General features: G+C 33.8%; 2 protein-coding genes and 1 long non-coding RNA gene across 4 annotated transcripts; 1 reads left to right on the top strand and 2 right to left on the bottom strand.

Moving 5' to 3' along the window:
* Positions 1-647: 647 nt before the first annotated feature.
* On the bottom strand, positions 648-1,523 carry LOC102610852 (uncharacterized). Its single transcript, XM_006492128.4, has one exon. The coding sequence runs from the start codon at positions 1,382-1,384 to the stop codon at positions 824-826; it is 561 nt and encodes a 186-aa protein (XP_006492191.1). The 5' UTR covers positions 1,385-1,523; the 3' UTR covers positions 648-823.
* Positions 1,524-2,115: 592 nt separating this feature from the next.
* LOC102610545 (uncharacterized) lies at positions 2,116-7,207 on the bottom strand. Of its 2 annotated transcripts, XM_006492127.4 has the most exons (6): positions 7,025-7,207; positions 6,836-6,919; positions 6,288-6,408; positions 5,722-6,155; positions 4,904-5,237; positions 2,116-3,587 (listed from the first exon to the last, which is right to left on the bottom strand). In XM_006492127.4, the coding sequence occupies exons 2-6, from the start codon at positions 6,868-6,870 to the stop codon at positions 2,313-2,315; spliced, it is 2,199 nt and encodes a 732-aa protein (XP_006492190.1). In that variant the 5' UTR covers positions 6,871-6,919; positions 7,025-7,207; the 3' UTR covers positions 2,116-2,312. The 2 variants fall into 2 exon arrangements, with proteins under 2 accessions (XP_006492190.1, XP_015380599.1); XM_015525113.3 differs by having other exon boundaries at positions 6,836-7,206.
* A 3,204-nt stretch (positions 7,208-10,411) lies between these two features.
* On the top strand, positions 10,412-11,802 carry LOC102630934 (uncharacterized). The gene is made up of 2 exons (XR_372692.4): positions 10,412-10,786; positions 11,323-11,802. It is a non-coding gene; the product is annotated as an uncharacterized LOC102630934 (long non-coding RNA).
* The last annotated feature ends 15,775 nt before the right edge of the window (positions 11,803-27,577 follow it).

The following is a 27,577-nucleotide window of genomic DNA, read 5'->3' as shown; positions in this document are numbered from 1 at the left end:
TATGAGACTTTTGTTAATTTTATGTCTTCATGAGAGATTATTTAGTATTAGAAATATGGATTTGTGAATTTATTTGAATAAAAATTTGAGGTATTTTAATTTGAAATTTATGAGTAAGGATTATGATTTGTAAGTAACATCTTTCTTCGCGTGCACCGCACGTGTTAAATTTGGAGTGTTACATATGAGGTAAATTTCATCCAGCTATTTCACTTTTATTTTATTCTTTTAAAAAGTAAAATTTTAGTTGCTATAACATTATGTGTGCTCCTAAGAATTCGGTGTAGTTTAATTTTTTAATAGATTTATTTGATTGACCATCGAATATTAAAGAAGGTAAAAAATCTGAAAAAATAATAATATTTTAGTTATTTTTTAAAAATATAAGATTAATTCAAACTCTGTTACTCTAGCGAGTAAAGAGCATTTACTTCTGTAATATCTTTTTTTTTTCCTTAGTTTTTTTCTATTTTTGCTCATCGATTTATATTTAGGGTAGTCAACTTAATTTAATCGAAAAAGCGATATAGATTACTAATAAGTAATTTAAAAAAAAAATAATGAAGTTTAGTTACGTACTTGGACAATTTTCTTTCTTAACTTGCAATTGCAAATCCATGATATTTTACATGTCCACAGAAAAAATGTACAACAAATAACAAAAGCTTGATTATGAAGATTTCACAATATCATGTACAACTTCGTAAATAATAATAATAATAATATACGTACATCATCCTTAAGCAACAACTAAAGGCTTGAAGTATTTCACTTTCACTCGAGGATAAAATAAAAAAATAAAGCATAAGAATGAAAATTAAGTTTATTTGGAACTAATAGACTTGGTATCGCCCTGTCCACCTTGGTCCCCGCTGCCGGCGGCGGCACCCTGGCCCTGGCCAATACCGCCGTCCACAACCACCGTGCGGACCTTGAAACGTTGAAGCCTCCCCGGAGGCTCGCCACCGCCTATGCCTCGTGTACGGTGTGAACCAAGGCTCAAGCTTCTTTGCATAGTCTTCACTCGGCTTTGTTGCATTTTCACTTGGGATAACATCGCACCAATTTTCCTGAAAGCCTCAGCAAACTCTTCGTGAATTCCAGGGAAAACCTTCTTGAATAACTCGGCTTCTCGAGCATAGAACTCCCTGAAATATTTTAACAGCATAAGCAACCTTGGATCAATATTATCATTTGATTTGCCCGCAGCAGCAGCAGCTCCTGATTGATCTTCATCATCATCATCATCATGTAAATGATGATGAAAATTACCACCGCTATGACCAATATCATAACTTTTCTTATACAAACCACTTTCAAGTATTGACATATCATCATCGTATATGCCCAAAAATTGGTAGCCCCCTCTGCTTGTCGATGCCATATATGTGATCTTTTGCTAATTGAGATGATTAGTGTATGTGGGCTTTATGAGAAAATTGATAATGAAATGCTTAGCGTTTGATGTTATATGTATATAGATGCACTCATAGGAGAAAGGATACTTGTGGAGCAATCAAAAGTGAGTTCTTATTATTGAAGGTTACAAGCAAATGACCAAGTCATTTTAATTAAGCTACGCGGTGCTGACTCGTTATGTTAAAATTATCCTGGCTGATTCCAGCAATAACATAATATACGGTGACAGTTTGACCATTGTGCTGCCAAATCATCGCTATGTATTTTGGGTTCAATAGAAAGCAATCTGTCCCTTCCAATAGAATTTCTTTAAACTTGGCTTCCGTTTCCAAGTCAAATAGACTTCAATGATACGTATGTGTAGATCAGGTCAAACATAGCCTTGGCTTTATTTTGTTACTAAATGGTGGGTCCCACAGAGCGTTAAATTTCAACCCTGTGTCCAACCCTGTGTCTTAAAAAAAATACTTGGTGTAGAAAAACACTAGAGAAAGATGAGAGAAACAATGAAAAAAAGGATAGAGAGAGAGTGAGTGGGTAGAAAGAAAGAGAGCAAAATTCTCTCGTCTTTCTCTCGTGCTTCCCTCTCTCTAGCACTACTCGTGTCTGAATGGTAAGTTCAGAATTTTTCTCTGCTGTGAAATTAAAGTGTGGAATGGACACAAGAAAAGGGAACAAAACTGATGACTGCTTAAATTGTTGATCAGGTACAAAATAATATATTTATTATATTGCTACAACAAAAAGCAAGAGACAAACATACATGAATATGAATATGGTTGCTGCTTTATACACCCAGAGACTCCATGATTCAAAGAGATCATACATTAAATGGTACAATATTAAAGCAAGTTTAAGTATGCCTAACAATTTAATAATTTAACCTCCATCACCTATCTGTACATATATGGTCTGGTATGATCATTGTGAAATGGCAAGTGATTAGCAGGAGGCATCCCAGCTGACCTGCTGGGACGCAATGTAGACAACCCTTCATGAGCGGGTATCTGTGGCATCAGGTCAGGATATGAGGAAAAGTAGGGGTTTGCAGACTGACTGGAAGAGGAGAGACCGGCATCCAGCATAGGAGATATCTCAACTGACATCTCAACTGACCTACCCGGAAGGAATGTAGATAATCTTTCATTCCTTGGTACCTGTGGCACCTGGTCGGGATACGAGGAAAAATTGGGGTACATGTACTGCCTGAATGAGGGCAGGCCAGCATCTAAGTTACTATCAAAGGATGGTCTCATCATAGATACTCTCGATCGTGTATCACTGTATTGCCTGGTGAGAAGTCGATTTTCTGCTGAATAGCTTGACCTTGTATCAGTGGAAGGCCCAGTGAGAAATAGATCCCTAGTTGGCCGAAAATTATCTGCAGCAAATGTGGACCTAGTATCCATTAAAGAATTGCTGACAGTTTGATCATCAGAAACTAACCCAATACCACTTGTGGGATTATAATTTGCCAAACTTGGTCGAGAATCTGAAACTAGGAAGTTAGCTTTAGACGTCTCAACAGCATAATCAGTTGGTACCCTGAAAAGTCCAGAACATCCAACTGGAATCTCCACCCTGTCCCAGACTGTACTAGCAGAAAGAGAAGGTTCAATCACTTTTCCAACTGATCTACTTTCTGTCGATGGCAAACTACTCATTTTTTGTCGTAGCGATAACCTTGCCTGTTTAAGAGCCTCCAACACTTCATTGAACCCACTGGATGTTTGATGCGGCACCAATGCATACTGTTCACTTTGACTCCCAGAAACTTCTCTTCTGGAACTGCTGCCTGTATTTGATGAAACAGTCTGGGATGACTGGTTTTCAGGGGAGCCATGTGGATGTAGACGATGATGGGAACTATGTGAAGGTACATAATGGTTGTTGCCCAGGCTCTCCTGATTCTGCTTTTCGTTTGACATAGTAAATGCAAAATCTTGAGCTAGGGGCTCAGATGCAGGGGTGCTGCTGCACTTCTGATCCCCTGATTGTGGAGGCAGAAACCCATTGGACTTAGTATTAGACAATTGATTGGAAAGATGAACTTCTGTTTTAGCCTCTTGGACTTGAGAATTAACTGTCCCAGCAACACGTTGAACCTGTACCTTGCTCTCCTCTCTTTCCTCAGTTACATCCGATTGGTTCCCCGGATCACAAGAATCCTGAACAATTTATGAGCAAGAGACCATAATGTTAACATGCAGAGAAAATGATTTTAGGAGAAGGGAAAAAGAACTGAAGAAACTATTTAAGGCACAAACATTACATGGCAAAACATGAATCACATGATAATAGTGGACAAAAGCACACTCAGCCTCTGTCTAAATGCATTTACACTTCCGCAAGTATGCAGGTTAAACAAATCTCCTAAAATCACCAGCTACAGCACTATCTGCAATATATTTCTAAGCAAGATTCACTCAGAATTTTCATTATTCATAGAACCCGATGGCATGCAAGCGCCCCCCCACATTTAGCAACATAAAACAGTTAATATCACCAATATTTGTTCTTTATAACAGATAGAGAAGTCGTAATAACTAGTATTCTGCAAGCAACAAAATAGTATCCTACAAGATAACTCTGATCATGCTTTCCAAAGTTGCAGATCAGAAAATAAGTCAGAAATAGTGTTTTCCTCACTTAGGATTCATTTCTAAACGATATTCCCATGCCAGTCTTTCTTGTATTTTTTTCTAAATTACTGACATTTAGTTAAAATATCTGCTACAAAACCTGGCCTTGATTTAATGCTATACTAGCACGGCCCATATGTATAAGCCCATTTTGAGCCATAACTGGGCTCATGTGAGCAATCAATGGGTCTACCCATTTAGCTAACCATCAGGAGGCCCCTTTCTTTCTATACAGGCTGAAACCATCAAACCATTAGATCTGGGCCTATCTTCAGTAAAATCTAGTCTTATTTATGGAAGCAGCTCCTCTAGGAGCTGGAACCCCAAACATCATGGGAGCAAACCATGGGTCTAGCCATTCAGCTAACCATCATGGGCTTCCTCTCTTTAATATAGATTTTAACCATGGAATCATTAGATCTTGAGTTCGAGCATATGTATATGAAAAGCAATAGGCAAAGATGCAATTTATCACACCCATTTAGGGGATAGGTGTCCATCGGGGGCTCAAGCCCAAACTTCATGGGAGCGAACTATGGGTCTAGCCACTCAGTTAAACCCTCATGGCACCCCTTTATTTTAATTTTGGCTGAAACTGGAGAAACTAGATCTAAGTTTTTGAATACAAATATAAAAGGGTGTACAAAAGGATGCAATTTGCTGGATTATGCTACATAACTGTAAACGATGGAATATCTGTCATCACACTAAAATGTCCATTTGAGCATTTGATTTCAGCAGTAACAAAAATCTTTCCTTTCACATGTGGCATACCAGTGGTATTAAGATAAAGCAAGCAAGTTCAAATGCCTACGAATCTTATAGGTTCTGAGTAAGCATACCGGAGTACTGCTGTTATTTTCTCTAAACCTCTCTTCCCATTCTCTTTGAGCCTTTTCCATTTCTTCGTATCTTCCAATGAGTTGTGCTTGATCTTCTAGTGCCTTCTCCATATCTTTGTCTCCTCCACACCCATTAAAGTCTATGCCACCACCGGTCACCAATTTCTCATTTTCAAAGCAACCTGAATCTGAACCCTCTCCTAAATATTGCTCTTCCTGAGCTTCAGATCCTCTCAAGACCTCAGGTTTCCTATCAACTTCTAAAGAGGTGCCACCTCCATTTTCTTGAGAATCAACCTTCACAGGTTCCGTTTTAAGCTCCTCAACTGCAGATCTACAACACAAACATCTAATAAATTATTATATGAAAACACATGGTTTAAAATGGATAGGTAGAATTTATGAGCAGATCCACGATGCAAAGACAAGAAGTTAAAATGAAGCTCAATAAAAAAATTCCCTAACCAAACTATCATCTTCCACTGAAAATGGGATATAACGCTCATAAATATTACAATCATAAAATTACAATTACTTTTCTATGGTTATCCATATCATGTGACAAAACGTAAAGCCGGCAAAGAAAATTGTGACAACATAAAGAATTCTTTGGCCTTCAAAGTTAGGAATAAGTTCCTATGCTAGTATTACAAGTTTAACTAGCAAATGGGCGTTTATCGTATGGTGCTCACTATCAAAATACTGACAAAACACCTGCACGTTTGATAATCTTAATAGAGCTTTAAAGAACAAGAGAGGAAAAAATGGCATCACATTATTGATAGAATGCAACCCCAAAAAGAATAGAAGACACTAACTTTGATTCTCGCCGTCTTATCTGACGACATGACTTGCCTACACGATTTTTTGGGGAAGAGGAACCGGTAGATGCAAAACTACTCCTTCTTCTTAAATAAGAATCCTTGTACTTCTCAAGGGACTGCTTAGTGCCCCTGCGGCCATTCCAAGAAAGGCCTCTATGAGGCACCGGAGAAAAATCATTGCCAGATCCAGAATGTTCCACAGATGCATTTCTTCTAAATTTTGAATCAACTGAGTTCTCTTCCTCTTTATTGAAATTATTACCCACTTCCGACTCACATGGTGTTTCCTGGTCAGAGCCCGAATCAAATGAATCAGAAATTTCACTTATCCCATTGTTCTCCAAAATAGCAAGAACATCAGCCGTTGCCTTCTCAGCCTTCTTTCTTTGAAGCGAGACAAGCTTTAGTTGTTCCTCCAATTCTACCACCTATTCCATTTATATAATTCACATTTATAAGTATCATGGAAGCAAACTTTGGAAGGGAGAGAAGACTGGTTCCTCAAACAGTATATGTAATGGCAAAGACATAATTGAAAAAAAAAAAAATTCACGGCATACCCTTCTCGCCAGTTCATCAGCTCTCTGCCTTGCACTTTTTGAAACAGATCTTTCAGACAGCAAGCGTGCTCGCAGAAATTCAATCGTCATTGTGTTAGAATCCTCCATGCCGGAATTTGTCCTAATTCATAAGAAACAATAAGTCAAAAAGAAAACTGCAAAGCAGATTAAGAAGAAGCTTTAAAGATTAACATTTTTAACCTATATTCACAATTAATGAATCAAATCTCCATGTCTTTCTTGGGCTAAGGAACCATAACCCAGTCACTTCCCAGAATATATTAATTCTACAGAATTTCCAAAATGAATTTACAGTTAACCCAGATCACATTTTATATTCAAAATTGCAATTAATTTATTTTTCCACAATTCTCTTATCTACTAACAACAATAGAATCCTAGCCAAAACACTCAAAAAAGAATAAATTAACTGAAAGACAATTGATAAAACAACAATCACTATAACTAAAACAAAAACTTCATGAGCAAATAAACCCCATAACAAATCACAAAATAATCATAATAATAATTCAACAGGTGGTCCATACCTCTGATCTTGCATCTCCTGACCAGAACTAGGCATTATCACAAAGATAAACCCTAACCCCACAAAATTCCAACTACAAACTCAGCTTCAACAATAAAAATAAACAATAAAAAAAGTGATTTTAGTACTAAAAACAAGAAATTGAGGACAACCCAGATGGGTGATTGACAAGAAAACAAAGAAATGAGACCTTAGAAGGATAAAGTTGATGAAGCCAAAATGGGATTGCTTTATTTTCATTGCACTTTCAGTGTGGAAAAGAGAGAGAATTTATTTTAGGTCCGTTGGGAATGAACAAAGAAGCTTCTTTTTGGAGACCATTTGAACAAACATTTGGCCCCAGAGTGGCAGAGACATCATGCTTTCTGAAATTGTTGTCAATGTTTTTAGCAAAAAATTTCGGGTCCGCCTGTCTTGCAACAGTTGCAACATACCACCTTATGCAGCTGATTACACTACACCACCTTATATTTTATGAAAAATTAAATAGACACCAGAAGTTACAAAATGTTACATATAAGTCTTTTATTGGGATAAAATGGTATTTGAAAAGAATTTTAATTATTATTGTTATTATTATTATTAATATCAATTATTATATTATTACTATTAAATTTTACTATTTTATTTATTTTAATTATTATTATTCTTTATGATTATTACTGTCATTATTTATTATTAAAATTCAATACTTTTATTATTTTAATTGTTATTATACCGTAATTAATTCATTATTATTAATATTATCTTGTTACGATTGAAATTATTTTTGTTATTAAAATATATTAAATTTATTATTTTAATTATGATTAATTATTGTTGTTATTATTTTATTAATAATATTATTATTAAAACTTATTAATAATTTTTATTATTTTAATTATTATCATTATTAATATTATTATTTCAGTTAATTTTGTTGTTGCTGTTATTATTATTATTGTTAAATTTTATTAATTTTTTGTGCTAAATTAATATTATTGTCATCATTATTATTTTTAGTTTTATTATTATTATTATTTTTATTGTTTTAATTGTAATATATACAAATAATATTAGGGATTAACAATGGTATTTTAGTAACTTATAATAGTTTATTCCAATTCTAAAATAAAGTAAACACATAAATGAAAATGTTGTTTATTTCGATTTTGATTCCTACAGCTCAAGTAAACAACTTATTTTGATTCAAATTTCTTATTACAATTTCAGCTCATTTCGATTTTTATTTAATAAATGCACCATTAGAATGAGTTTGTAACAAAGTATTGTGTATTGTTATAATATTGTTCACATTAATTTATTGCTTACCTATGTTTGGAAGTTTTGAAAGCTGGATTGTGGTCAATTATACAATTCACAACAATGTGCTAACTTTTGCCTTAATTGAAACATTAAATATATTTAAATAATATTTTTATTTTTACTATAATAATTATTATATTAAAAATAAATTATTTTATAATATTATTTTATTATATCATATTATATTTATATATTAATAATTAATATAAAAATAATAATTAAATATAATTAACAATAAATTTTAAATAATGAGATTAGATTTAGAAATGATAGTAATAATTAGATAATTATGAAATATTTATGAATTTATGAAATAAATAAAGGGATTTATCTTTCTGAAGTTGGGAAGCAAACATAGACTTCATTTTATATTTATGGGGTTGTGACTTTTATAAATGAGTATTGAATCATGCATTGTAATTGTCTAATATCAATAATAAAAGTTCTCTTAAAATTTTCTACTTCTTCCTTATTCATATCATTTAACAACTAAACCAATAAATAAAATAATAATAATTATATTTTTTTTCTGATACTTCAAAAACAAGAGGGATTCCAATGAAAATAACTTAAGTAAATACATCCTTGCCGTTGCATTTGTTTTTGCCATTCTTATCTTGGATTCAATGGTTAGATTACAAAAAGACAAAAGTAGTGGTATGTTGCAACTGTTGCAACATAGGTGCCCCCAAAAATTTCTTATTTATTGATTTTATTCGATTTTCTTTTAGTTAATGTTGTTCGCTTTCCTCTAAGTTTGGGAATGGACCCTGAACCTAATAGAATTCCCGAAGTGTTGTTGGGCTTGAGCCTTTGCGGCCTGATTGGTTTAGCCCAACATGGTCCAAATAAGTACTAAAATTAACTCAAATTAAAAGGTCAAAAATAAATAATTTTTATTTGTTGAATTTTTCAAATTTAACTCGATTATAGTTATAGCTGCATTTTTTATTGCATTTAATGAAAAAAAATTGCTTTTTTTTGGCATTTTTAAAGTAATTTTACTTTTTGATGTTAGTAAATATTATATTAGTATTTGCTTTACCAAGAGCTTGTTGTGAACTTATGGTTAGATCAAGGTTTAACTTCAATAGTAAGAAGTAAAATTTTCTTAAAATTTAGGTATTTGTCTTTGAATTTTTTTTATGTGTGTGCATTAAATAAAAAAAAAAACATGTTAGATCATGATTAATAGTTTTCACCATCCTTAAGATTTAGAAGAAAAAAATTAATCATAAAATAATTTAAATGGGACCATTGGCATCCCTTCACTGATTTTATAAAATCACTCATTCTAGCAATTATAATGAAGGATAAAATATAAATTCTTGTGTCTCTCTTTGAAAAAAAAAAAAAAGCAAAACAAAACAAAACTCTTTTTTACTCACACCTAATTCTACACGAGTAAAGATATAGCCACAAGCTCTTGTATAAACTTATTTTGTACAAACGGAAGTGGCGTTGATTCATTGGTTGAATTAAATATCTCTTGGGCCACATGATTTATTTATATTATTTTATATTTTCATTCAACCAATGAATTAATGCCACATTAGTTTGTACAAGAGTTTGTGGTTGTATCATCACTCATCCTACACATACACATTATAGACTCTCTCTCTCTCTCTCTCTCTTTTTGGCTCGCAAATTCTTTGCATCATCAATATTCTCATTCTAATATCAAGATAAAATGGATTACTTTCAAGATGCATGAATTAACACGTAAAAAGATATCTTTTGAAGTTCAATACTCTCCAGATTTATGCAAATGGTACTCTCCAAAATTGGCTCTTGACATTACAAAAATCGAATTTGGTAGGATGAGTTTTTAGATAAATCAGCAACAAATTAGTGAATGGTGGCAGGAGAAGAAAAAGCAAAACAAAACTACATTTATGGGTTTCTAGAGAGAGAAATTATTATTTGGAATAAAAAGGCATTAGTTTTTCAATATTATTTAATGGGTTTATTTAACAATGAGGTTTGAAAAGCACTAGGATGGCAACGAGATAAATGTTGGTTGGATCTATTATGCTCCATATTCATATCCATAATAAAAATCAAGATCCGCATCTGCTCTAAATCCTTCATGGATCCACATTTTTTGCTGTAGATGCGAATCCAAAAAAGAAATAAATATTTATATCTGCTCTAGATCCAAAAAAATAAGGAAAATGAGAAACGCACCACGCTTAGCACCACAGTTAGCACAAAACGGTTCGTTTTGTGCTAACTATAAAAGAAAATACTGTGGCTTCAAAACTAGCACACTCGCCTCACACACTTGCCTCACAAAACGGATCGTGGGATTGCTCTCTCCTTCGATTTTCTCTCTTTCTCTCTCGAGCGTGGGTCTCTCTTCGGCTGTGGCTCTCTCTCTTGAGCGAGGGTCTCTCTTCGGCTGTGGCTCTCTTTCTCGAGCGTGGGTCTCTATTCGGCTGTGGCTCTCTCTCTCTCGAGCGTGGGTCTCTCTTCGGCTGTGGCTCTCTCTCTTGCCGTGGGTCTCTCTCATCTGGCCTCTCGCGCATCTCGCTGCTCTCTCTTTCGGTTTTCTCTCGTCGTGGGTCTCTCTCACGCATCTCGTTGGGTTTCTCTTTCCCTGTCTGCCCTGTCGATAGTTGTAGCCCGTCGTAATCAATTCGCGGAGGTAATTGGTTTAATTAGCAAAATGCTATTGTGTTGTGAGTTATGAGTTGCTGATTTTGGGATGAGTTGTTGTTGGAAGTTATCTGCTGTTAAAATTTGCTGCTAGAAATTGTTAAATTCTGTTGATATATAGTTCGGATAGGTTGATTTGGGATTGATGAGTTGCTGATTTTAGGATGAGTTGTTGTTGGAATTTTATCTGCTGTTAAATCTTGCTGCTAGAAATTGTTAAATTCTGTTGATATATAGTTCGGATAGGTTGATTTGGGATTGATGAGTTGCTGATTTTGGGATGAGTTGTTGTTGGAAGTTTATCTGCTGTTAAAACTTGCTGCTAGAAATTGTTAAATTATGTTGATATATAGTTCGGATAGGTTGATTTGGGATTGCATTTTTTGTAGTCTTAGGGGCTAATTGAGATGGCTTTGTGCTGGAAATTGGATGATAAAAGAATTATTATAACTTTGTGCTGGGAATTGCCATTATGTGCTGTATATATTTGTGCTACAATGATTGTGCTATTTGTTTATATTGTAGAGAAATTGTTCAATCATTATGTCTTGTAGCAGCACAAGTGAAAATCGAACACGGGTGAAAGCTTGTGAAAAATGCAGCAATAGTAATAAGGTCTTACGAATTTCACATACGAGAGAAAATCCGAATCGTAAGTTTTGGAAGTGCAAAGGATGTGGGGCTTTTGAATGGGATGATGATCGGAAAAGTAGTGAATGTAATGACTTTGGAGGGATGGAAGATCGAAGCATGAACGAGAGCAAAATTGACATCTTATTAGGAAAAGTTCGCAGGCTGGGGCATCAAATGTAGTGCTTGTCTCTTAAATTTCAGTTGTTTGAGAAAGAACTTCGACAAAGACGACCGCATCAAGATTTAAGTCTTATTGTAAAATATGTCCCACAAATAATTATGACAATTGTAATATGTATTATATTTAAATTGTATACTTAACTAATATATTCCATGAAATGAATGTTAATGTATCATGAATTGTATACTTAACTCATGATCTCAATTTTTACTTGAGTGATAAAAAAACGCCTGTAAATAGTATATTATGCGAATATATATAAGAATAAAAAAAATGTCGATCAAACACCCAAGCCAACAAAAGCTTGGAAATTAAGTTAAAGAATCCTCCTAATTCGAAATCTAATTTTGGAAATTAAGGCATATGAGAACACCATAACATTTTACCTTTGGTGACTTGGAAAAGTAAAAGTCTTAGTGGTCCTGGTGTGGCTACAATTTCCAATTTAAAACACAACAAAAGCTTTCATCAATAACCAGCGTCTGTTATTGACAACAACATAGCAAAAGGCAATTGAAAAAATAACCAAATAAAATCCCTCTTGGAATCTCTTCCGCATAACCACGTTTGCATCATATGCAATTAAATTTCTCAAATCCAGAAACTGAAAATCAATAAAAACTGCAAAAAATTTCTCACCCACAATACCATTTCTTCATATTCAATTTCTACAGAAATTAAGAGTTACAAGATAAACTACAAAGCCAAACTCAAGAACATACTTAACTCTTAGTAATCAACCATTAATTGTATCAACAACTCATGGGAGGAAGATCAGAGATTTTTGGAGGGGGTGTGATTTATTAAAAACCCTGCTGCCAAAAATAAAGAATCCAAAAGTATGACCAGCAACAGCCACCAAAAACACACCTCCATTAAAGGACATAATAGCAAGCATCACCAAGAAAGCAAGTCCAACCTTGATTGCAAGTAAAAGAGTCTGAATCAAACCAGCAGCCACATGACTAGCGGATAAATAGTCTATGTATCAAATCCACAAGCTCAATGATTGCACTGAAAATGCTATTCTTCGAAATCACTTCCAAACTCCCTATTAACTCCGTATTCATTATTTTGCTGAAAAGGCAGCTGCTGAAAATGTCCATGCACTTGGGGCTGGAGTTGTGGGTGTTATTATAAAAAAATAAATATCTTGTTATAATAAAGATGTTAAAGTACATAAAATGAACAAATACCAAATTACATAAGATGAGCAAATACAAATTTTATCACTACTTACTGTGCTAGAATTTTGTGTAGCTGTTGGATAAACATTATCTCTAGTTATATTATGCAAGTTCATAAGGCCCTAAAACAAACATATATTAATGAAACTTGAACCAAATGATAATACTTATAAATATTGCGCATAAAGTGTGAAAAACTTACATTAGAATAGTCCATAACTCCATGTGGGTACATATTCCTATCAACGGAACTTTGTTGAAGATTTTGAAATGTTGGGATCATAGTTGCCACTCGATCGCTTACATGTCCATCCCGCAAAGTCAACAAAACCAACATTTGATCACCATTAATAAATTGTTTTACTATAATTATTTTACTTTAAAACTAACATTTGCATTAGAACGCCCTGATTTAGATTTTGAAAATTTAGTCGACTTTTTTCTTTGACAAGGTGGACAACCTTTACGACGCTTAACGACTGGATCACGTACTGTCTCAACATCGTTTCCTACAACACGTACTTTTTTCAATTCCCACGCTATTACTACAACTTCCTTGGCCTGTAACAACAGTTACATCGTTTCCTCCGCACTGAATCGTTTCCGGTAGATCTACCCGTACCTTCTCAATCCAATTCAAAACAAGATTATAACTTTCCACATCTTTTGCAGCCACATTTGCAACCTCTGTAAAACTAACACATATCTTCTCGTATCGTTTTTATTCATCTGTGCAGCTATGTAGCTCATGACTGGTTTTCACCCTACTGTAGCATCTCCACACATCTTTTCTCCATCTCCGCAGGATAAACTTTTCTGGAAGTACTTCCATGTCGTTGCGTATCATGATCGTAATAGCATGCCTACAGAGAATTCCTCTGAATTGGAACCTTGAACAACTACAATGGATTTCACTATTTTCTTTATCACAATATACTTAAAAAAAGGTCCTTTTTTTCCATGTATCAACTTTGACATCCTCTATAACTATATATTCACAACCCATGGAATTGACAAATTCGCAATACATTTTTCCAACCAACTCTTGTTGAAATTCTTGAAATTTCGAAATTGTGTACACATCTCGGATTTACTTCTCCATCGTATAAGATGTTACACATGGCAATTGATGGGAAGAACACTGAGCATCTTCTTCAACTTCTTTCTGAGCTTTATTCTTTAATGCATTGCTATATTGCTCCACAGACTGCTTCAAAGTAGTTTTCGAGTTAACATAACCATAAAAAAATGCATTCATACTCTCACTGCGTTGAGTGGTTGACATTCCTACCCAAAAACTATTTTTAAGATAACAAGGCACCCAACGATGCCACTCATTGTATAAACCCTGTAATCATTCATTTCCCCCCAATTCAAATTCTACAATCATGTGGTGCCAAGTTTCCTCAAATTTTGCAGAACTCTGAGAGTCATAAACGGCACAATGCAACACATTGCTAATGTCGCGATATTCTTTATAGCCCCTAGCTTCTCTGGAATCTTCTTAAGTATATGCCATAAACACCACCGATGTTGAGTACTGGGGAAAACGTTCTCAATTGCAGTTTGAAATAACCATGTGCATGTCTCAATGTCTTCGTTTGAAATCAATCCACACCCAAACAAAATAGAATGACCATGATGATTAACTCCTACAAACGGAGCGAATGACATGTCATACTTATTTGTAAGATATGTGGTGTCAAATGTAACAACGTCTCCAAACTCTTTGTAGGCTTCCCTATTTTTTGGCTCAGCCCAAAAGATATTTTTTAGTCGTCCCTCATCATCCACTTGCATACTAAAGAAAAATCTATTATCTTCCGCTTGCACTTTCATAAAATAATTCTGAAGAGCAGCAGCATCCCCATCTCCAAGCCGTAATCTTCTTTCTTTCTGAATATGATTTCTACAATCTCTCTCTATAAATGTCACATTTTCATGTCCACCGGCCTCAATAACAAGTGATTGATAATTTTTGGACAATTTGATTCCCGCTCGATCATTTATATCAAGTTTCTTTTTTGCATGTGCATTGATGAGGCTACGATTGCATCGAAAAAGCCTTGACTTCGTTGGAGTCAACAATGGATGGTTGTGTTCAAGATTTAAGCTTTGAATCATCCACTTTCCATCATCCCCTAAACCATCTCCCAATCTAGCACTGCAGCCTGTCTTTATATTAGGTTGCGGCTTTAAGATATTAGTAGATTTGCTTCTTGTCTCCCCGCTTCGGCCACAAGCAAAAGACACATTTCTAAGTATCCCATCACTATCCTTTCTACTACTTCTCCGCATAACTGGAAATCATTTTTTTTTACCATACTCTTTGAAGTACATAAACATTTCAGTATCGGTATCAAAAGACATCCCAATCATTGTCTCGTCCTCCTCCTCAATTTTCTCCAACTCCTCAATGTCTTCGATGGCCTTTTCCATATTCTTTATTTATACGAAATGAAAATAATTCATATCATCAAAATGGAAATTTATATTATCAAAAAAAAAAAATTCATGACAACAATATGAAAATAATTCACATTAACAAAACTAATTTCAAGAACAAAATAATTCACAAAACTAAGCTAACTCACTATAATAATTCATGATCAACAAAATTTTCTTGTATAATCAAAATAATTCATGGCCGTCTCTACTCATATGCCTATATTTTCTTGTATAATCATCAGTAAAATTAACATAAATTCATACCGAGAGTGAAGCTGCAGCTAGGTGTCAAATTCCAGTAGTTTCGTGAGAATGCAATCCACGGGGTGGAGAGACAAACAACGGACAGCCAAGCCAAATGTGGAGAGACCCACGACGAGAGAGAGTGTTGTGGTCGACTAAGATGAGTGTGTGTGTGGTTTGCGTTTGCGTAAATTACCTCCACAAATCAATTCCGACAGCTGAGAGAGTGAAGTTGTAGCTAGGTCTCAAATTCCAGAAGTGCCGTGAGAATGCAATCCACGGGGTTGGGAGAGAAACAACTGACAGCCAAGCCAAATGTGGAGAGACCCACGGTGAGAGAGAGTGTTGTGGTCCAGTGAGATGAGTGTGTGTGTAGTTTGCGTTTGCGTTTGCGTTTCAGAAACTCGAGCGCGTGTGTGGTCTGCGTTTGAGCAAGATGAGTTTGAGTTTTCAAGCTACAGTTAAATCTTTTATAGTTAGCACAAAACGAACCGTTTTGTGCTAACTGTGGTGCTCATTGGTGTGAGAATATCGGTGCTGAAAAAATAAAAATAAAAATTTGCTCTAAATCTGTCATGAGTTTTAAAACTCAACAATAAAAGAGTAACAATCTTTTAGAATGAAAATTAAAGAGTAAAATGTATTGATAACAACTAAATTATATAGTTTGTTACATAAATCTAATAAATATTGTAGCTTATGCTTTTACACCAAAACAAGCAAATAAGAAAAATAATAAAATATCATTCAAAAGTTAATTTTGGACAATTTTGTACAATCAAAATTTTGTACCATTTGTGCTAATCTATGGGAGAAATAACTATATTCCTTAGAAATTATTTGGCCAATATAATAAAATAAATTGCCAGGCGTTATTACTTGGCTTGCAATTTGAATATTGCAAGTGCATGCTTTAGGGCTAGCTAAGCTTAATTATTTTTGTCCTATTATCATTTAAATTTATAAAACTTCTATTTAAGCTTTAAGATTTTTAAATACATGGTAAATAGCACTAATATGCTATGAATAAAATTTATTATCATTTATAATTACACAATTGTTAAGAAATTTTTAAAATACAATAAAATTAAAAGATATGTAGATATTGTTGAAAAAATAGCATAATATGCTATTTTGAGAGCACATTTTGAGTGGGTCCCACTTAACGAAAGTGGAAAATATTGTGAGATTCGGATTTTATTCCGTTCATACTTCAATAATATGATTTTATTTTCTCAAAATGGTGCTTGGGTGAATGAGAAATTGTCTCTCAAAGTTCATCCTTAAAGTTAGAAATTTGAAAGGAAATGAGGCTCATCCCACATGGGAAAAAGAAGCCTAGGAATTAGTGTTTAAATATAAATACTTAACCATGCATGGGTAAGAATTATACGGATAGAGGCTCTCTCCACACGCGCATGCGCAGGGGGGGGGTGCGAATCCAAGCTCGATTTGGTTGAACTCGTGTGCGCCCGCGCGTCCTGCGTACACGAATGTCAGCCCAAAATCATCCATGCAAGCTAGGCACGTTTTTAATTCCTTTTGAATTTTTAATTCCTTTTGAATTTTTTATTGTAACAGTTCATTGGAACAGTTCATGTGAATTCAAAGCATTGGTAACAGCTTTTACAATTATTTAGCTGTTATTCACGTTTTGTTTGAATTCAATTTTGAAATCAATTCATTAAATTGATTTGGCTGTTATAACAAAATTGAATTCGAAAATTCAATACAAAAGCTGTTACATCCTCCCTTGAGTATAAAAAGGCACATTCACTTCTGTTTTTTCCACTTGCAAAAACGAGCACAAAGCACACTTGTTTTCCCTTCATCCTTCTTCGTTTTTCTTTGATCGAGTTCGCTGGTTGTGGTTCGTCGGAATTTCCAGCCTGTGCTTGATTGGAAAATCGTACCCGTTGCATCCTGGGAAACAGATACCTAGCAAACCTTAAGCACTCCGTAAATGTGGTAAATCTGTTTTAAGGAGACTGTGTTTGTGCAGGCCTCGGGTTTCTATTTTTTTTTATTTCAATTCAGTTTCTGCCTCTTCTGTTCTTCATTTAGTGTTTCCGATTGTTTAAATTAGCTAACATATAATTTGTTATCTCACTGTTTTATTGTTTCTAACAGATATATGAATCTGGATCTATATATTAAGATAGATCCAGACCTGCTCTAAATCCATATTAGATCCATACATTGATATCCAAATCCATTTAAAACTAAATCAAATTCGATCCGATTGAATTTGGATCAGGTGGATCTTGGATCAGATCCGATCAATTGCCATCCCTAAAAGACTATAGAGAGGTGACAATATTCCAACTCTAATAATTTTCAGATTTATACATCATATTGGTTCATAAGTTTTAAGAGTTATACATCATATTGGTTAATTTAATGATGAATATGCCCCGTGTTGGGCAAAAGAGTTGGGTTATTTACATTCCCTCTAAAAACTTCTTACTATTTATTTGAGTGGGCATTTTGACACCCCTCTAAGCTTGTCATAAAACCCATTTTTAATTGAAATTATTTAAAAAATCAAAGACAAATTAATTCATTTCCTGTTTTGATTGGAAATTCTATTAAACACTTAATAAATTATTCTTTTAATAAACTTTTTGCACACCTTGTTTCATATTATATATTTTTATTTTGAATTTTAATTGATTTATTTTTAGAAATGTACAAGAGGTTAGAGTTATGAAAATAAAACTATGTAATGAGAAGACAATAATTTAATATTTAAAATATTCCTTTTAGGGTGGCAAGATAGTTGATTTTAATTTATGGGATTGTATTTATAAATTAAATTAAGGTATATAAAAAATAAAATTTTGTTGACCTTTTGTAGGCAAGCGACCACCTTTAGGATTACGAAAAAATAAATTTAAATAGTTAAAGTCCATTCTCTTAGCAATAATTGGTTTTTAGAGGAATATGATAACCTTTACTTCAAAACTCTATATTTAAGTGTACTAAAGCTGGAGCAATTTGATGATGGGTGATCTAATGGAAGTTACAAGAAGCACCTCGATCCCACATGTGTATCAAAGCCTGGTCGTATATCCGATAGGTGGGCTAGCACAATATTAATAAGTCAATAATGTGCTAACATCGTAGATGGCGGAGGTTGGGTGTCGCTAAGTCATAATGGTGGAGGTCAAAACGCGGGCGCTGGATAGATCGAGGTGTTATCAAATCTTGATCATATAATCAATAGGTGAGCTAGCACTATATTAATAAGTCAATAATGTGCTAACATTGTAGATGGCGGAGGTCGGGTGTTGCTAAGTCATAATGGTGGAGGTCGAAACATGGGCTATGAGTAGACCATGGATACATTGAGTCCTACGGTGTTGCTGAGGGGGAGATTATGGTGTGCTAGGATCGTGTCTTAATCCAACAAATTCAAAAGAGATTTTATAAGGATTTTAGAGGAGTGTTGAAAACTCCAATTAATCTATTTTCTTTGTTTATCTAATTTAATATTCAAATGAGTCAGGCAATTGACACCTCTATAAGAATCTCTTAAACCATTTTTCTTTTATTTCTTGATATTTAAAAGCAGTTTAAAATATGATTTTTCTTAAATAAAATGTATTAATATATTTAAATAAAAAATATCATTTTTGGATGACTGCCATTGCCAGCTACAAAATTGTCATTTTATGAATTATTTTCACCTTTAAAACTAATAAAGGTATTAGCAATTTTTAATAGGATAAAATCACCTCGACTTAAAATCATTTATAATATTTACTAAACACTTTAATAACTGAAGAGTAATGTTATGTTTACAAAGTTGAGACAACAAAGTTTAAATCTCAAGTGATGTACTACCAATCATTGACCCCGTGTTTATGAATAGTTAACTTTATAATTTATCTCAATATTAATATATGAACTTTTAACATTAATCAGTAAATGATATGTCATATGTCACATTACTTTTGCATCCTGAAAGGAATTTAGATCTATCGCAAATAAATGTAGGTAATTAAAAATAAAAAATTAACAACTTAATTAATTTTCAGAAATATTGTTTACAGTTACTGTTCACGATTACTGTTAATCCACATAAAAAAATTAATTTTCCAAAAACACAATAAATTGCAGAAAATAAATAACACGGAGATTTTTACGTGGTTTGGATTAATCAATCCTACATCTACGAGACCGCCTAGATGAAAAGCAATTCACTAAGATGAAATGTTACAACCTATGGATTTGTCAAACTTAAGACTCTCACTTACAGTTTATCACCATACAGTTTACTCAACTTTAGACTGAATCTGCTTCTCTTGAATAATCGCTACATTTCTTGATTCACGATCCTCAAGGCACTTCACAAAATGATCAATAGCAATTTTTTAATTCTTCAACGTCTAGTGGTCCAAGATCCACATAGACTCTCTACAAAGATAAAAAAAGATAAATAAATAAATCAACACAACATTATGCACCAAATCCCGATTCTCTAGGGAGGAGGCTGAATTTTACTTCTCTGCTTTATGCTCTGTATTGTTTGTGCCTTCAATTGTGAAATACCTCTCTTTTTATAGGCACTAAGGTTTCACCAAAATAGCAAGTCTTAATAGGCTTTGATTCTTTCCAAATAAGAGTTTCTTTCCTCTTATAATTCTCATGAATCTGGATAGGAATAAATATGTTCTTCTTGCCTTTCTTATCCCCCAAGAAATATCTAGAGCATTTAATAAACTTCCTGTTTGAACTAACTTCTTGCTCTAAATAGATCTAATGCGCCAATTATAGAATCTCATCATTAATAGACTTTCTAAATTAGACATCTAATTAAATTAGAAAACAAATATTCATAATAAATTGGAATCTCACTAAATTAGGGAATTAATAAGTTAATCCCTATTACAAGATATGCAATAAATAAAATTCAAATTTAGCTGGACTTGTCATAAGATGTCAACTCTATAAATAATAGACTTAACATATCCCAACTTTTTATGTATAATATTTACCATAATACTCTATTAGTATTTGCAAATATGCGTCGAGTAATAACTAATTTTTATTACTTATTAATTGAGTATTTATAAAATTTAGTTTAAGAATTTTTTTTTAGTGAATCTCAATGATACAAGGATGTAACAACTCTTTCCTCTTAAAAAGAAAAAAAAAACATATGCATGAATAAATTAAACAAAGGCAATAGTGGTTATGGTGGAGTTGTTATGATTGTGCGGTTATTAATAGTGCTCTACGTTGAAGCAACTCCACCCCAACCAGACCCTAAATCAAAAGACTACAAGAAAAATAACATGCCAAAACAACTGTTATACAAAGAAATCCAATCAACTACCTCTATAATTAAGGAGACAATGGTGAGGACAAACACAAGAGCTTTGTGACCCACCAGAACCAAACTCAACAAAATTTGTAGGAAGGATGACCATTCGAGTCTCAAAAACCCCAGCCAAGATCGAAACAGGTGCATCATTCCACAAAGTAAAAGTAGCTAATATGTTAACAACATTGTTCCTCTCCAAATAGATATGAGTAAATCGAACCTCCATAGATGACATTGGATTTAAACAATTTCTCCGGTGAATTGAAAATAGAAAGCTTCTATTATGCAAATGCAAGAACACTAACATGGACTCCCATTCTATGCAAAGACTCTGCCACAGACGATCATAAGCATGCTCAATGTCAAAAATAATTAATCCCCATATATAATCTCCGCTTTAAATGTGGTCCTATATCTATCTAGAGGAGAGCAAAATTGACCCATGAAAACTACCAGAACTGTCCCGAATCACACCTCCACAGGTAAATTCTAAGGCGTAGATTAAATAAGCTTGCCTTCAAGTTTATTTAAATCACAATATATATTTCATTTACTTAATTTTTTTTTAAAGAATTAAGTTGGTGTAGAAAAGAGTTATGTGAATATGAATATTCTCATCTTTTAAGTTAAAATAAAGTAACATTGGATAATTGTTTAACTAAATGTGTGTGTGTGTCTCTTTGTGTGTGTATCAAAATCAGAGATAAGTTAAAAGATTAAAAATCACAGATTTTAATCTACTAAGGGACAAAATACATTGTATTGGAGTAAGTGTGTGTGTGTGTGTGTGTTTTTTTTTTTTTTTTGTCTTTTAGCTTCCCCTTGACCTTAATATGGCTGGGGATCTCTAATAGGGATGAGAAAATTATTTGCCAACCTGTAAACTTGCCCAAACCTAGCCGCAAAACCCATGCACTGCAGGTAATTTTACTGGTTGCGATTGGGTTTGGTATTTTAAACTTAAACCTGTTATGGGATGTGGATGGGGTTGGCATTGAGAAAAAATCCAATGGGCACTAGCACAGGTATTCGCCAATCTGCATTTTTTATTTTAATTATTTATATTTTTAATTTTAATAAAAAAAATTACATTCAAAAAATTTAATCATAGATATATCTAAGTCAAAGTTTCAAATTCCTAAACCTAACCCATCTCATTTTAGCATATACACAATAAGTTTTTAATAAGTAAAAATTTTATAATTTTCAAGTTTAATATTATTGATATTTTATTTTAATTTAATTGATTTTGTTTATTTTTCCTTAATGATTTTAACCTAATGATTGCTTACTATAGTTGGGTTTTTATTTGTTTAATTAATAATTAACGATAGTTGTATAAAATTTACTTGTTAATATTATTGATAATACTTGTATATTAATTAAAAGATGGAGCAAGGTATTGATATTAGTGATGATAATTTGCCTACAATAGAAATATTTTGTGTTAGATTAATATATTTTGTATATTTGTTTTAATGTTTAAACTTTAATTTCTTATTTATATTGATAAACTTTAGAATTGAGTATTGTATGCGTATCTTTTAGGCTATTGTTATAAATTTATAGCTTGAATTATATAATTTAAGTTTTTATGTAATATTAAAAGTATTTTTTCATATTCTTGATTTTAAATGAGAAAATCTGCAAAAAAATCCGTTGTGGGTTGCGAGTAGGGTTGGTAATTGTTAAAACCAGCAGTGGGCGGATTTTTCTAAAAAAATAAGAACTCGCTGTGGTTGTGAGCGGATTTGGTAATTTAAGCTTTTTGCAATATGGGTCTGGTAATAGCAAACCTACTACAGGCTGTGTCCATTGCCATCTACTCTCTGAATGGAACACTTTTAATAAATAGAATATTGATACAGTCTAGGATCCTAAACTTTATTGAAGTTTGGAAAAGCTATTAAGCCATAAGATTTAATAGTATAATACTATTAAAATATATAACTTAATAGCTTTCCTAGACTTTTAACATATCTAGAATCCTAGATTAGAACATCTCTCTCTCTCTCTCTCTCTATATATATATATATTGATCTGGTTCAAGATCCTGAATTTTATTAAAATTTAAAAAGCTCTTAAACCATATGATTTAATTGTATAATGTCATTGCATTATTAAACCATATGGCTTAATAGTTTCTCTAGACCTTTACAAATTCCTATATATATAACACATATATATGTATGTATGTATAGTGAGTTTTTTTATAAGAAATCCCTAACCATATTAAAGTCCTAGATAAGTTAAAAGATAAAAAAAAACATAAATTTCAATATAATACTAGATAAAATACATTGTATTAATATCTATACTTTTTGACTTTTAACTTATGGTGACTTTTGTATTGCTAGTATTGCTAGAGATTCCTAATTGAAAAATTGCTATTGATATATATATATATACATGAGGCATATTAGCAGCCCTAAAAATACTCTCAATTTTACACTCATTAATATCCATTGGATTTAAATTAAATCAATACATGAGATTTAATGAAGTTAAATATTAATTTGTTTTAATATTTTCTCTCTATGTGGACTCCGCTCCAATTCTTTTTCTCTTTTATATATTTTCTCTCCTTATGCACACGCTCTCTCTCTCCCTCCTTCTTCTCTTCTTTTTTTTTTAATCCCTAACTTTTCGTTTGCTTTTTTTTTTTCTTTCTCAGTTACAAAAGCTTCTTTACACCCTCCAAATTCATCTCCGAACTCTTTGTGAAAATGTTTGAAAGTATAGAAAAAGTTGGAAAAATACCTTGACAAATTAAGGGCACCATTTTGTGGTGATGCTTTTTGAAATGTTAGAATTGGTTGGAAGCTACTATGAAGATTAGAAAACTCTTTTAGATTTATCTTAATCCATTATTGTTCACATTTCGGTATTTCACAAAATATAAAACTGCTACAACTACGCTGAAGATTACAGTTTCCTTTTTCTGGGCTGCTATTAATGCCAAGGTCTGAGTTGACAATGCCTTGAAAGGCGTGGCTATTGTGATGAAACAACGGGATCGACCAAATGAGGCAATTGAGGCAGTTAAGTCTTTTCATCATCTTTGCCCTTACGATTCTCAGAGTCACGTGACAATGTCTTAATTGAACTTTACGAAGTAAAACATCATTCTGTTTTCATAATTTGCTTATATTTCTTCGATTACTGTTGAAAATATGAGTTACGGATATATATATATATATATATATATATAGGACAGTGATCTAATCCGGACTCTCGGATTGGATCATTGTCCGGGAATCCACAAGAAGCCGTTGGACTGGTGGCTTCTTTTTTCTTTTTTTAATTTGTTGGCTGCAAAATTATGAAAACAGCCACTAAGCTTTGTCCCGGAAACTGTTCCAATCCGGGACTCCCAGATTGGAACAGTTCCCTATATTTATTTATTTATGAGATTATTGTTCAAGATACTTACAATCATATAATTACTAAGACCAGTTTATATCAAATCTTATATAACACCGTCTAACCTAGTTTTTTCATCATCTTTGCCCTTACGATTCTCAAGAGTCACGTGACAATGTCCTAATTGAACTTTACGAAGTAAAACATCATTCTGTTTTCATAATTTGCTGATATTTCTCCAATTATTATTGAAAATATGAGTTACGGATAACATATATATATAGGACAGTGATCCAATCCGGGACTCCCGGATTGGATCATTGTCCGGGAATCCACAAGGGGCCGCTGGTGGCTTCTTTTTTTTTGTTTTTAATTTGTTGGCTGCACATGGTGGCCCACCATGTGCAGCCACTAAGCTTTGTCCAGAAAATTGTTCCAATCCGGGACTCCCGGATTGGAACAGTTCCCTATATATATATATATATATATATATATTTATTTGTGAGACTATTACTCAAGATACTTACAATCATATAATTACTGAGACCAGTTTATATCAAATATTATATAACACCACCTAACCTAGATTTTAACCCTCTCAAATATTCGAGAGACGTCAAGTCTACTCCTAGGAGAAAGACTGCCTTCACTCAAACTTTAAAGAAGAAATCATATAATGATGTCATTCAATTACTTCAAAGTCATGAGAACATGAAATCTTTTCATTGCTCTGCAAGTGCTACTGATGAACACTCTGCCTTTTTTGCTCAAAATAAAAACAATGGAAAACACTTTAGAAACAATAGGCAGGGACAAGTTCCTTTTAACACGCAGGGACAAAATCCCCTTAACGGACAAGGGCAAAATTCCTTCAACTCAAAAGGAAGAGGCTTCCCTCAAGCAGTACAAAAACCTCTTGTCCCTCAAGCAGTACAAAAACCTTCGGAAGCTCCACAAAGGAATAATCAGAATCCTTCTCAAAATGAGCAAGACAAAGATGATTTAATTTGTCAGATTTGTCTTAAGCCTCGACACTCGGCCTTTGAATGTTGGCACAGATTCAAACAAGGCTATCAGCCTAATAATGCAGCACAAGCTCTTGCTGCTATGGCAATATCAGAAAATGAGACTGATGCATGGTTTCCTGATACAGGAGCTACTCAACATATGACTTCAGATAATGATAAGTTAATTCACTGTCTGTCAAAATTGGCTGCATCTAGAAGCTTTGACAAGAATGGTTGGCACTTGGTTTTGAATTCTAGATGCCGTAATGTTTGGTATTAGAAAAGAAAAATTCAAAGTTTGAAATTTGTAAGTTGTATGGCTTGAGGTTTTGGCCACGTGTTTGACATTTGAGGCAAAGTTTTGCCTATAAATACAAGCTCTCAATTTAGAGAGCAATTTAGAGAGCAATTTAGGGAGATGAGAGAGAGTTCAAGAGCTTGTATTTATAAGCTCTTGTTACAGTGATTGAGAGAGTTTGGGTGTATTAGGGTTTTTGGGAAGTGAGCTAAAATACTACAATACTTGTAACTCCTTTTCACTAGTAAAATATTTCCTTCTGTCTTCGCCCGTGGATGTAGGTTAAAAGCCAAACCACGTAATATCTAGTGTCCTCTATTGTGCTTGTTCTTTATTTTCTTACAATTTCAACTTAGCTGCGCGTCTGCTTCACCCACTAATTTCCTAACAGTGGTATCAGAGTCATTGGTTGTATTAGAGTCGGGAACTGTTCACGTAAGGGGTACTATTCACGTATACGGCACTGTACACATATACGATACTATTCATGTATACGGTATTGTTCACGTATACGGTTTTGTTCACATAGACGGTACTATTCACGTATATGATACTATTCACGTATACGGTACTATTCACGTGAAACGGTGGAAGCGATCCAAGAATTTTTGCGGTGCAAAGTAGGGAATAGTGGTGTGAGTAAAGCAACTGTGTGATTTTGTACATGTCTAGGAAAGTTCTGTCACAAAGGCGATAAGAGCTTAAGGAGTCTGGGTTTTAAGTGGGACCATTGTGACCCCTCCAGTCTTTCCTGGGAACTTTCCTGGTGTGCATTCTCACACATACTCACAACTATTCAATGTGGTATACTTGCTTGTGTGCAGTATTTATCAACAAAATGGCAGCAAAGTATGAAATTGAGAAATTTAATGGAAATAATTTTTCGTTGTGGAAAATGAAGATGAAAGCTGTATTGAGGAAAAATAATTGCTTGGCAGCAATTGGGGAAAGGCCCATGGAGATAACTGATGACAAGTGGAACGAGGTAGATGGCAACGCCATTTCTGATCTACACTTGGCACTTGCAGACGGAGTATTATTCAGTGTGGCAGAGAAAAATACAGCGAAGAAAATATAGGATACTCTAACAAAATTATACGAGGCCAAGTCACTACACAACAAAATCTTCTTGAAGAGAAAACTCTATACTCTTCGAATGGCGGAATCTACAATGGTGACCGACCACATCAACACCTTGAAGACTCTGTTTTCACAATTCACAACGTTGGGTCATAATATAGAGGAAAATGAACGTGCAGAGCTTCTACTTCAAAGTCTACCAGATTCATATGATCAACTCATCATCAACCTGACGAACAACAATCCAGTGGAGAGTCTAGTTTTCGACGATGTTGCAGCCTCCGTATTAAATGAGGAGAGCAGGCGAAAAAATAAGGAAAACAGACAAGCAAGTTCGCAGCAAGCAGAAGCGCTATCAGTGACGAGAGGGAGATCAACAGAACGTGGCCCTAGTGGGAGTCAAAATCAGGGTAGATCAAAATCCAGAAGTAAGAAGAATGTTAAATGCTACAAATGTGGCAAGAAAGGGCACGTCAAGAAAGAATGTTGGAGTAACCAGAAGAGAAAAGAGAGTAAAGAACCTGAGTCATCAAATGCTCAGGGTTGTGTAGCAAGTACCTCGGATGATGGCGAAATTCTTTACAGCGAGGCAACAAATGTTTCAGAAGGCAGAAAATGACTTTATGATGTCTGGCTTATAGATTCAGGAGATACCTGGCACATGACCTCTAGGAGAGAATGGTTCCACACATATGAACCTATCTCAGGAGGATCTGTATATATGGGAGATGATCATGCCTTGGAGATCGCTGGTATTGGTACTATCAAAATAAAAATGTTTGATGGTACAATTCGCACAATTGGGGAGGTACGACATGTCAACGGCCTAAAGAAAAATCTATTGTCTTTGGGACAAATGGATAGTCATAGGTACAAAACTCATGTGGAGAATGGAATAATGAAGATCGTTAAAGGTGCGCTTGTATTAATAAAGGCAGAAAAGATCGGTGCTAATTTATTCATGCTTAAAGGAGAAACACTACAGGAGGCTGATGCGTGTGTCGCGTCAAA

The sequence above is a fragment of the Citrus sinensis genome, chromosome 4 (assembly GCF_022201045.2).
Source record: "Citrus sinensis cultivar Valencia sweet orange chromosome 4, DVS_A1.0, whole genome shotgun sequence".
NCBI lineage: Eukaryota > Viridiplantae > Streptophyta > Magnoliopsida > Sapindales > Rutaceae > Citrus > Citrus sinensis.
Note: the sequence above shows the minus strand (reverse complement) of the source record. Positions and strands in the feature narration are given on the sequence as shown.

Coding starts and splice junctions, on each gene's coding strand:
- LOC102610852 (XM_006492128.4), bottom strand. CDS start 1,384: ATGGCATCGACAAGCAGAGGGGGCTACCAATTTTTGGGCATATACGAT.
- LOC102610545 (XM_006492127.4), bottom strand. CDS start 6,870: ATGCCTAGTTCTGGTCAGGAGATGCAAGATCAGAG. Junction 5,238..5,721: donor ATAAGACGGCGAGAATCAAA/GTTAGTGTCTTC, acceptor TTTGTGTTGTAG/ATCTGCAGTTGAGGAGCTTA. Junction 3,588..4,903: donor AAAATAACAGCAGTACTCCG/GTATGCTTACTC, acceptor TAAATTGTTCAG/GATTCTTGTGATCCGGGGAA.